Consider the following 12,597-nt stretch of genomic DNA (forward strand, 5'->3'; position numbering starts at 1 on the left):
CCTCCCCTCAACACACCAGGACTTTTTCCTGACCCTGCCTGACCTATCCGGACTTTCAGGCACCCTCCTTCTGAGCATACTTGGGACCCTGGAAGTCCTCCCCTGGTTGTTGTTCAGTCACTCAGTCATTTCTGACTCTTTGTGACCCCATGGACTGCAGCCCCCCAGGCTTCCCTGACTTTCACCATCTCCTAGGGTTTGCTCAGACTCACGTCCTTTGAATTGGTGATGCCATCCAACCATCTCGTCCTCTGTTGTCCCCTTACCCACCTGCTTATTCTTCCTTTTATCCCACCTGGAGAGTTGAGACCTTCTCCAGAGCCTTTCTGAGCCTACTTTGGGGTCCCAGGCGAGTGCGTGCTCAGTTGTGTCTGACTCTTTGCGACCCTATGGACTGTAGTCCACCAGGTTCCTCTGTCCATGGGGTTCTCCAGGCAAGAACACTGGAGTGGGTTGCCATTTTCTTCTCCAAAGCATCCCAGGACCCCATGCCTAAGCTTACCTGGGGCCCAAGACCTCTTCCCTGAGTCTGTCACCTGGTCTCTCTGGCATCTTTCGTTGGATCCTCTTGGGTCCCCTTTTTGTTGACTTGAGACCCATCTGAATCTCTCTCCTGACCCTATCTGACCCACTTGAGCCTTCCAGGCTGTTGCTGCTCTTTAGTCACTCAGTCGTGTCCAGTTCTTTGTGACCTCATGGACTGTAGCCCGCCAGGCTCCTCTGCCCATGGGATTCTCTGGGCAAGAATACTGGAGTGGGTTGCCATTTCCTTCTCCAGGGGATATTCCTGAACCAGGGGTGGAACCCGGGTCTCCTGCATTGGCAGGTGGGTTCTTTACCACTGAGCCACTGGGGAAGCTCAAGCCTTCAGGACCTCTCTCCTAATAGTTTCTGGGACCCCTGGTGCTCCTTCCTTAATCCCACCTGGCTCACCTGAGACTCTTGCCTGAATTTACCTGGGCCTTGGGACCCTCATCTGACCTTTTTGACTGAGCCCACCTGGGAGTCTTAAGACCGTCTTCTGAGCTCAGTGGGACTTCTCAGAACCCCTTCCCTTTTCTCATCCATCTCAGCCATGAGATTTCCGTGTGACTACCCAAACCCCACAGGAATACCCCTCAACCACCCTCCCCCTGTCTGCCCCCGCCACAGCTGAGCCCTTCTCTTCCTCCAGGTCTCGGTACAGCTCACTGATCATCATCATCAGCCTGGTCAGTACCTTCCTGTCCTTCCTGAGGCCCACGATCAACGCATATGCCCTAAACGCCATTGGCTTGCACATTATCTACATCGTGGTCCAGGAGTATAAGAAGTGGGTGTGACTGCAGGTGCCCAGAGAGGTGGCACCCCTTTCTCTTCCAAGAACCGCACCCCCCCCCCCAAAGAAAAACCTCACCATGTTCCCTTCCCCAGAATCATTCACCAGCTAGGGGCAGGACCAGGATTTGAAACCTAAGGCAGAGTTTGTCCTTCTTCTCTGAAAACTGCCAAATACACATACAAGTGGAGAGCATTGTATCATAAATCTTCATGTGCCCACTAACCAGCCCCAACAGCATGTTACCAACCTGTGTTCTTTTTTTCTTCTTCTTGGCCACATGGCATGTAGGATCTTAGTTCCCCAGCTAAGAATGGAACCTGCACCCCTTGCATTGGAAGCTCAGAGTCCTAACCACTGGGCAACCAGGGAAGTCCCCAACCTGCATTCTCTAACCCCCTAGATTTCATATAATGTCACCCATTAATTGTTCAGGGTTTCACTCTCCTGATAAAAAAATTATCATTTTTAACCCATGCTAGGTCTTGGCAGGCTAGAGAAGGAACTCCCAAATGGGGCCATTTAAAGAGAGTTATATAAAAGGGTTGCTTACAAAGGAGAGGGCAGACTGTGGGAACATCACTAGAGATCATTTAGAATCCCTCTGTTAGTACCAGTGGGACTCCATGCTCATCAGGAGACCTGGGATGGGGAGTGATGGAAAGGAATGATTGCAAGAATCTGGAAGGAGAGAGGTAGCAGAGAGAGTCTTCTTGGCCAGAGCTGTGACCTCCAGTTGTTGGTTACAGTCCTACCTGTGCCAATCCCAGAGGGAGGTTGTGTGGGCTTCCAATTGGGTAAGTCAATGATTTCCAGTTGGGTTGGCCAACAGTTTCCAGTTGGGTTGGCCAACAGTTTCCAGTTGGGATGGCCAATGGTTTTCATTTGGGTTGGCCAATGGCTTCCAGTTGGGTAGGTCAATGGTTTCCAGTTGGGTTGACCAATGGGGAGCCCCAGCAAGGAATCAAATGGTGGAGGAAGGGTATTATTGGAATATTTATTTCCAGGTCCACATAACTCAGCTCCCCCACCCCATACCCAGCCAGCCCTTGAGGCTCAGGGCTGGGTGGAAAAAGGTAGCACAGGATCTAGAGAGGTGAATGGAAGATGCTTCCTTAGAATAGCATCTAAAAATAATACCCAGTTTGCACTGACCTTTCCTCAGTTTCCCAAAGACGTCTTCTTGTGCTTGGTCTTGTTTAAATCAGAAGACAAACGCAGTCCCTCAGGTCTTCCTTCTTTTATAGCAGTCCTTTCCTCCCTCCCTCTTTCTTCATGCCTCTGGTTTGATAACAGAAGCTCAAAGATTTGTCCTGTAGTACATCCTGAATTTTGGATTTGGCCAACTGCTTCCTGTGGTGTCTTCCAACCTGATTCCTTTTTTTCCCTCTGTAAATTAATAGATCTAGTTTTAGCTTTAACTTTTTTTTCACTTCATGTGTGGCACTGGGTGTCATTTGTTCCAGCCCATTAAGACCTCATGATGAGTGGTCGTCCTACATTTAGTGCCATTTTGTTTGATCTGTGGATTCAGATGGTGTCATCCAGATCCCTCATTATAAAGTTTTCTACAGCCCTTTCCCCTAATGATTTCAGCAGCCATTTCATGCTGTCTCCACCCGTGGTCTCCTTAGAGGGTGCAAAAGTGTGATTTTCAGATTCTATTATTCCTTCTGCATTAATTATCTGGAGTCCATTCATCCAGACAGAAGAATGTTTGCTCATCAATCTTGAAATACAGTTTGGACAGGAAAGACAGGATAGGGCGTTAATTCTTTCCCTTTTAAAAATTAATTTCCAGAGCAACAAGTTGGTGCCTTAGCCATCTCTGGTAAGGACCCATGAGAGTTTTTTTTAAAGCATTATGAACTCATGGACATTTATCTCTGAAGTGTTTCAATCCATTGCAGTCACTATGCTATATTTTTAACTTTTTATTTTGAAATAATTACAGGCTCAGAGCAAGCTGCAAAAATAGTACACAGAGTCCTGTGTACCCTTCACCCAGATTCTCCCCACCTCCCCCAGAGGCAGCATCTTGTGTAATTACGTGTGTGTGTGCATGCTAAATCACTCAGTCATGTCCGACTCTCTGCGACCCCACGGGCTATAGCCCACCAGATTCCTCTGTCCATGGAATTCTCCCAGGCAAGAATACTGAAGTGGGTTGCCGTTTCCTTCTCCAGGCAATCTTCCCAACTCAGGGACTGAACCTGTGTCTCCTGCATTGGCAGGCAGATTCTTTACCATCTGTACTCAAATTTTACCAATTCTTAGGTGTGGTTTTGTTTTGTTTTGGTGTTTAGACTGTCCTCTTTTAGGATAGCAGGCTGGGCTTGCGCTTTTACCCATGAAGGAGTTATTGCCTCATTAATCTCTCATAAGCTCTTTCCCAAGAGACATTGGGTTAGTTCTGTGGTTGGGGAAACACATATTCTAATCCTGAGTTGTCCCATGACATCGGACACCCTCCCACACACTTACACACGTATTCTCAGAGCCACGTGGACATAAATTCCCATGCATCAGCTCACAGGTGCACATACACTTATACCCCAAAGCACAAACACAGAAGGGCTTGTTGGTTGCAGCATCTGTATTCTCATAAACCTGATTCAGACCCCACATACTGGCTGTGTAACCTTGGGGTGGGGTCTGGGCATACTTAATCTCATGTGCCTCAGTTTTCTCATCCACAAAATGGGAACAATAGCATTGCTGTGAGGACCCAGTATCTTGTAAGCGGTCCCCACATGTTAGCATGGGTCTGGCCCCTCCCCCACCTTGCCCCTTGATCCTTCCCTCCTCTGAGCCTCCTCTCCTGAAATGGAGGAATTTCCCATCAGTCCCCTGGGGATCTGCTAGCTGAGTCAGGCTCTGATCTCCCTTCTTCCCTCCCTAGGACCAAAAATAAGGAGCTCCAGCATCTGATTGAGGTCTCCACGCTTATATGGGCTCTCGCCTTTACTAGCTGGATCAGTGACCGCCTGCTTTGCAGTTTCTGGCAATGGATTAATTTCTCCTACCTGCACAGCATCTGGTAAGCATTTACCCTATGGTCTTGGGCTCTAGGGGCTTCCCTGGTGGCTCAGACAGTAAAGAATCCACCTGCAATGTGGAAGACCTGGGTTCACTCCCTGGGTCAGGAAGATTCCCTAGAGAAGGGCTTGGCAACCCGCTCCAGTATTCTTGCCTGGAGAATTCCATGGACAGAGGAGCCTGGCAGGCTACAATCCATGGCGTTACAGAATCAGACATGACTGAGCAACTAATGCTTTCACTTGGGTCCTAGAAGCAGAAAATCTCAGATTCCAGAGCTTGGAACAGGACCTGGGGGAAGCGGGAGCAGGCACAGATACTGGGATGTGTGTGTATGTCTTGGGGGTGTGTGGTCAGGAGATCCCTTTTGATGGCCAGGATCCAGGAAAGGTCAGGAGAGGTGGGGCTGGGGCCATCAAGCTGACTGCTGGGGCATCTTTTCCCCCTCTCCACCTTGTCACCCAGGCATGTACTCATCAGCTTCACCTTCCCCTATGGCATGGTCATCCTGGCTCTGGTGGATTCCGCATACGAGATGCCGAACAAAACCCTCAAAGTCCGCTACTGGCCTCGGGACACTTGGCCCATGGGGCTGCCCTACGTGGAGATGGGTGATGACCACAAGAGCTGCTGAGGTCCAGCAGGGCTTCTTGATCACCAGACACCTATGCACCCACCCAGGACAGCGGCCTGAATTGGGAGACCAAGAGACACAGTTCTGCCCTCCGGCTCCCTCTCCCCTTCATCCTGGTCCTCCGTGCCCCCATTCCGAGGCAGGGGATGGACTTAATGACCTCTCTGTGCTGCAGTGTGATAACCCTGGAGCTCCCCTCCATGACCCGCCCCCATCCTCTTTCACTTCCTCTTCCAGGTTTACTGTTTCACACGACCTGGTGGGGCTGGATCACTGAGCCACTGTGCTTCTGTGGCAGCCACTGGGAATGACCTCAGGCTGGGGCTTGGTCCCTGGGCATCGTATAAACAGTGGTGGTCACTGTGAGACTTTTCAGACCTGTCTTTGGCTGTGCAAGGTCACTGATACTTGGGAGGCATCCTAGAGAATGGACATGTTTTCTGGTCACCTTACACTCAAGCATGTGTGCTAGTGGTAAAGAACCTGTCTGCCAATGCAGGAGACGTAAAAGATGCAGGTTCTATCCCCTGCGTCAGGAAGATCCCCTTGAGAAGGAATGGCAACCCACTCCAGTATTCTTGCCTAGGAAATCCCATGGACAAGAGGAGCCTGGAGGGTTACAGTCCATGGGGTCTCAAAGAGTTTGAACAGGACTGAAGTGACTTCATGTGCATGCAGAGACCTCAGGGATCCTCACATGCTCACATGTGCTCCCACGGACTTACAGGGCTGGTAGCGCTGGAGCCTCACGGAGGCCTGGACTGGGTGACGTGGGTGCTGTCGGGGCACGTGCATCAGGACAAGAGCTGTGGTGGCTGCTTTCCGTGTGCTGTGCTTAGTCACTCAGTTGTGTCCAACTCTTCCTGACGCCATGGACTGTAGCCCACCAGGCCCCTCTGTCCATGGCAATCTCCAGGCAAGAATACTGGAGTGGGTTGCCATGCCCTCCTCCAGGGGATCTTCCCAACCCAGGGGTCAAACCCAGGTCTGTCTCATTGCAGGTGGATACTTTACCATCTGAGCAACCAGGGAAGCCCATGAATACTGGAGTAGGTAGCCTATCCCTTCTCCAGGGGATCTTCCCAACCCAGGAATCGAACTGGGGTCTCCTGCATTGCAGGCAGATTCTTTAGCTGTTGGTACCAGGGAAGCCCGTGGTGGCTGGTACAGGCTCTTGAAATGAGAGGACAGAGGGAGGAGGGTGGTTTCCATGGTGGTTAAGAACTCAGGCCTTGGAGTCAGGCAGATGTAAATTTGAATTTTGCTCCACCATTGGGCTTCCCTGGTGGCTCAGAGGTTAAAGCATCTGCCCGGACTGCGGGAGACCCAGGTTCGATCCCTGGGTCAGGAAGATCCCCTGGAGAAGGAAATGGCAACCCACTCCAGTACTCTTGCCTGGAGAATCCCATGGAGGGAGGAGCCTGGTAGGCTACAGTCCATGGGGTCACAAAGAGTCAGACATGACTGAGCGACTTCACTTTCCTTGGACTTTCCTATTTGTATTTTCTGAGGGAAGTGGTTTTTTTCCCCCTCTACCTCTGAAGTTCAAGGACCTTGGCTGTAAAGCATTCCTTCCTTCCTTAGATTTCTGTGTAGATAAAACAAGATAACATATGTAAAGTTCTTAGAATGGGGTCTGGCAAACATCCACCCATCTACTCATCCTTTATCTGTCCATTCATCCATCCATCCATGTATTTATTATTCATCCTTCCATCGTCCATTATTCTTACATCTATTCCTGTATCCAACTGTTAACCATCCTTCATTCATCCATCTACTTATCCACTTCATGCATCCACATAGCCATCTTTTCACCATCCATTAATCATTATTCTTACATCCATCCATGTATTGAACTGTTAACCATCCTTCATCCATCCATCCATATTCAGCCATCTTTTCACTTATCCGTCCAATTCATTCAATCACCCTTCCATTCATCTATTTCCCCACCTGTTCATTCCTTCCTTCCTTCAGTCATTCATTCATCTCTTCAACAACTGTACACTGAATTCCTACTATATGTTTGACACCAGTCCTCATATAAGACAACAAAGACATGCAAAGAACCTGCCCTAATGAGGAGGCACACATTAGATAAATATAAAAGAGGCAACTGCAGTCACGGATGGGTGAAAAAGATAAAGCACAGTGATGTTCTCAAAGATCATGCCCTTTCATATGGGTGATCAGTTGGGAAGTGCACTTTCCAGCTGAGCCCTCAGTGAGGAGGGAACCAGCCATACCTAGAGCTGGGCAAGACCATTCTGGGCAGGAGGGAATCACATGTGTCATAGAAAAGCATCCACTTCCTACTCCCCTTGTCTCTATCTATAAATGCGTGGCCATGATTTGTCCGCAGATTCTGTCTCCTGCTGACCACTCCATACAGCCTCCTCTTGGGGCACGGAGGCAGTGAATAGGTAGGAAGGAGGACCAGTGAATCATCCAGTTTGTAATTCTAACTCACCGTGGGGCCTTGGCAAGCCCCCATCTCCATTACGGAGGACTCGTGGTGGCAAAGGACAAAATGTTCAGCTCTAGCTGGCTGGAATGACAAAATGATAATCAGCACATATACTTTTGAAGTTAGAGATCAGACTGCAGGTACGGCTGGATCTAGGCTTTACTGTTGGCTCAGACAGTAAAGAATCTGCCTGCAATGAGGGAGACCCAGATTCGATCCTGGGGTCAGGAAGATTCCCCTGGAGAAGGGAATGGCAACCCACTCCAGTAATCTTGCCTGGAGAATCCCAAGGACAGAGGAGCCTGGCAGGTGACAGTCCATGGGGACGCAAAGAGTGGGACATGACTGAGTGACTAACACTTTCACTTTCAGGCTTCAAATGATGTCACCATGGCTGAGCTTCTCTATCCTGGAGCACCCCATGGGTAGGAAGTGGCTGCAAGCAATGCCAGGTTTATAGCCTTCCAAGATGAGAAGTATACACTGAAGCTCCAAGAACACATGAAAAGATACTCAACATCATTAGTCTAGTAGGAAAATGCAAATCAAAACCATGAATATCATTTTACATCCACTAAATTGGCCATAATTTTTTTCTTAAGCCAGGAGGTAAGTGCTGATGAGAACGTGGAGAAATTGGAACCCTTGTGGGTTGCTTGTAGGAATGTAAAATGGTACCACACAGTGGAAAAGAGTTTACCAGCTCCTTAACAAGTTAAACAGAGTCACTATGTGATCCAGCAATTCCACTCCTAGGCATATAGACCAAAGAACTGAAAACAGGTATCCAAAGAAATATTTGTACAGAAATGTTCATTGCAGCACCATTTTTTTCTTTTTAAAAAATTAATTTTATTCAAGTATAGTTGATTTACAATGTTTTGTTGATTTCTGCTGTATAGCAAATAATTCAGTTATATATATTATTCTCTTTTAAAAATTTTAACTGAAAGATAATTACTTTACCATGTTGTATTGGTTTCTTCCATACAGCAACTTGAATCAGCCATAAGTATACATACATCCCCTCCCTCTTGAACCCTCCCACCCCCAACCCTATCTCACCCCTCCAGGTTGTTAGAGTGTGTGATACAGCAACTTCCCACCAGTGATCTATTTTACACACGGCAATGTGTACGTTTCCACGCTGCTCTCTGTTTGTCCAGCCCTCGCCTCCCCCCCACCCCGTGCCCACAAGTCTGTTCTCTATGCCTGTGTCTCTATTCTGCCCTGCAAATGGGTTCATCAGTACCATCTTGCTAGGCTCCATATATGTGCATTAATATACAGTATGTATCTCTCCTTTTGACTTACTTCACTCTATAACAGGCTCTAGGTTCATTCACCTCACTAGAACTGACTAAAATTCATTCCTTTTTACGGCTGAGTAATGTTCTGTTGTATATATGCACCACAACTTTATCAATTCATCTGTTGACGAACATCTAGGTCGCTTCCATGTTCTAGCTATTGTAAATAGCATTACAGCACTATTGATAAGAGCCAAAAGGTGGAAATTACCAAAATGTTAATCAATGAATAAACAAAAGTAGTATATCCATACAATGGGCTATCATTCTGCCTTAAAAAGGAATGAAGCACTGACACAGGATACGATGTGGATGAAGCTTGACAACATTACACTCAGTGAAAAGCCAGACACCAATGGGCATATATTCTATGATTTCATGTATGTGAAATGTCTAGAACAGGCAAATCCATAAGGGAAAAAATCAATCAGATTAGTGATTGCTAGGAGCTGAGAGGGGGCATCCCAGGTGACACTCGTGGTGAAGAACCTGCCTGCCAATGCAGGAGACATGAGACTCGGATTCAGTCCTTGGGTGGGGACGATCCGCTAGAGGAAGGCATGGCAACCCACTCCAGTATTCTTGCCTGGAGAATGCCATGGACAGAAGAACCTGACAGGCTACAGTCTATGGATTCACAAAGAGTCGGACACAACTAAAGTGACTTAGCACACATGCACACGGGGGCTGAGAGGAGGAAATGGGGAGTGAGTGCTCATAGGTATAGGGTTTCCTTTTGGGGTCAAGACTATGTCTTGGAAAACTAGATAGAGATGATGGTTATACAACATTGGTAAGGCTCTAGTTGCTTTTGAATTGTACACTTAAGTATAGTTGATGATTAATTTTAGGTTAGGTAAATTTCACCTCAGTTAAAATTTACTAAAGTCTTGGCTGGTGTTAGGTCATGTCCCCGCTCCCCCCCCCCCCCCCATTAATTCCAGTAGCCAGAAGGATGCAGCTGTTTGATTAGCCAGACTTGGGCACGTGCTTCCTCTGCAGAGGGAGGGAAGCCTCGATCTGACTATGACTCTGATCTGGGGGGAAGAGGGGATGAGTACGAGTTGAAATCCAGTATTAAGCCCTTGCCTGTCATGAGTTGGCATCCTCCAGAGGGGCTGCCATTTAAAAACACACACACATTCATATTGGCCCCCAGGGGGAGCCCTCGGATCGAGGACTGTTGCCAGGGAGAAATAAAAAGGAGAGGGGCTTCCCTGGTAGTCAAATGGTTGAGTTCGCCTGCCAATGTAGGGGACATGGGTTCGATCCCTGATATAGGAAGACTCCACATATCATGGAGAAACTAAGTCTGTGCACCACAACTACCAAACCTGTGCTCTTGAACCTGGGAGCTGCAACTACTGAGCCCCTGGGCTGCAACTATCAAAGCCCAGGCACCTACAGCCTGAGCTCTGCAAGAAGAGAAGCCACCACAATGAGAAGCCCACAGGTTGCAATGAAGAGTAGCCCCCACTTACTGCAACTAGAGAAAGCTCAGCAATGAAGACCCAGTGTAGCCAATAAATAAATAAATAAATAAATTTTAAAGAAGAATGATGCTAAGAGAGAAAAAATTGCACACGTCCAATGTAGCACCCTTTTCTGGGGAAACACCTTGTTGCACATAATTTTGGTCTGCTCCAGAACCATTCATGGCACTTCTCTATAGCTCAGCTGGTAAAGAATCTGTCTGCAATGCAGGAGGCCTGGGTTTGATCCCCGGGTCAGGAAGATCCCTTGGAGAAGGAAGTGGCAACCCACTCCAGTATTCTTGCCTGGAGAATCCCGTGGACAGAGGAGCCTGGCAGGCTAGAGTTCATGGGGTCACAAAGAGTTAGACATGACTAAGTGACTAACGCACACACACAAAACCATTCATGGCTCCCCATTGCCTATAGAATAAGAGCCAAGTGCCTCAGTGTGACATTTAAGGTCTGCTCTGATTTGAAGGCAATGGCACCCCACTCCAGTACTCTTGCCTGGAAAATCCCATGGACCGAGGAGTCTGGTAGGCCGCAGTCCATGGGGTCGCTAAGAGTCGGACACGACTGAGTGACTTCATTTTCACTTTTCACTTTCATGCATTGGAGAAGGAAATGGCAACCCACTCCAGTGTTCTTGCCTGGAGAATCCCAGGGACGGGGGAGCCTGGTGGGCTGCCGTCTATGGGGTCGCACAGAGTCGGACATGACTGAAGTGACTTAGCTTTTTTAGCTTTAGCTCTGATTTGAAATGAATCTAGGGTAGGTCTCCGGCATCCCCATTGGACTCTGCTCCAGCTTGGTCTTGTTCAGTATTGCTGTGAGTGGCTGTGCGTACATTTGTGGCTGGCAGGAAACTGGGAGGTACAGGAAGCATTCTGTAGTAGTTGGTCTCTGGGCAGGAGGCCAGAAAGAGGCTTCCAAAAAAAGTCTGGGAGGGCTGAACCGCCTGAAAGGTGAAAGAAAGGTAGTGTAATTAATACCAAGCACTCCCTTTGGGTGCAAGTAAACTGGAACACTAGAGGGCGATAGAGACCTAATACAGCAGTTCAGTTACAGACGGAGCCCAAACTCACCACTTTCAAAAGGTTACATTCTACTCCTGGGACTCCTGCTTCCATCTCACTCTTTGTAACAAGTCTGAATGACATATATCAGTCATGCATGCTGCCAAATGCTCAAATTGCTATCTGCTTTTTGTTTCTTTAGAGCTACTCCCTTGGCTCACACTGTTGTATTTGCACAGGAAACATTGTGTCACTTCCAAAAGTCACTTGTCACAGATACAAAATAACCATAAAACTAGATACAGTAACAACAAAAAGTTCTTAACTGCAGCTCAGTGATTCTTAACCCAGTCTGCACATAGAATCTCCAGCTGATTTTTAAAAAAAATTTTTAATTGAAATACAGGTGATTTATAATGTTGTGTTCGAAGAAGGCAATGGCACCCCACTCCAGTACTCTTGCCTGGAAAAACCATGGACGGAGGAACCTGGTGGGCTGCAGTCCATGGGGTCGCTAAGAGTCGGACACGACTGAGCGACTTCACTTTCACTTTTCACTTTCATGCATTGGAGAAGGCAATGGCAACCCACTCCAGTGTTCTTGCCTGGAGAATCCCAGGGACAGGGGAGCCTGGTGGGCTGCCATCTATGGGGTTGCACAGAGTTGGACATGACTGAAGTGACACAGCAGCAGCAGCATAATGTTGTGTTAATTTCTGCTATATAAAAATGATTCAGTTAAACATACACACACACACACACATATATATACATACACATTCTTTTAAAATTTGTTTTCCATTATGGCTTATCGCAATATATTGAATCTCTACTATACAATAGGAGCTTGTTGTTTACCCAGCTGATTTTAAAGACATGTTGGAAGAGGGCAGAGATGCAAGTAAAAAATTGGTGGTTACCAGAAGGAAGGTGAGGAGGGCCAAAATAGGTGAAGGGAATTAAGAGGTACAAGCTACTAGATGTAAAAAAAAGTTACAAGGATGTAATATATAGCACAGAGAATATAGCCAATATTTTATCATAGTCTTATATGGAGTATAATCTATAAAAATATTGAATCACTATGTTATACATCTGAAACTAATATTGTAAGTCAACTATCTGACTGCTGTGCTAAGTCACTTCAGTCATGTCTTTTTCCAACCCTTTGGAAAAAGTTTATAGCCATAACCTTTACGCTCATCTATGAAGGAGTCCTTTTTTAAGTACTTATTTTTATTTATTTGGCTACACGAGGTCTTACTTGCAGCACATGGGATTTTCGATCTTTGTTGTAGCATGTGGGATCTTTAGTTGTGGCATGCAAACTCTTTT

At 47.3% G+C, this 12,597-nt stretch overlaps 1 protein-coding gene across 5 annotated transcripts in view; it reads left to right on the plus strand.

Annotated features, from left to right (window-relative positions):
* Positions 1-5,357, plus strand: part of ACER1 (alkaline ceramidase 1) — a 54,147-nt gene extending 48,790 nt beyond the window's left edge. For 3 of the 5 annotated variants that reach the window (XM_086409824.1, XM_086409825.1, XM_086409822.1), the window contains 2 exons: positions 4,221-4,358; positions 4,823-5,357. In XM_086409824.1, coding sequence (XP_086265950.1) covers positions 4,221-4,358; positions 4,823-4,991 — 307 coding nt within the window. In that variant the 3' untranslated portion in view covers positions 4,992-5,357. Of the gene's footprint in view, positions 1-1,174; positions 1,313-4,220; positions 4,359-4,822 lie in introns of all 5 variants that reach the window. The other 2 variants (XM_086409821.1, XM_086409820.1) reach the window with 1 other exon arrangement.
* The last annotated feature ends 7,240 nt before the right edge of the window (positions 5,358-12,597 follow it).

Source organism: Bos grunniens, chromosome 7 (assembly GCF_055505025.1).
Source record: "Bos grunniens cultivar Pamir isolate PY7600 chromosome 7, Bosgru_T2T1.0, whole genome shotgun sequence".
Lineage (NCBI taxonomy): Eukaryota > Metazoa > Chordata > Mammalia > Artiodactyla > Bovidae > Bos > Bos grunniens.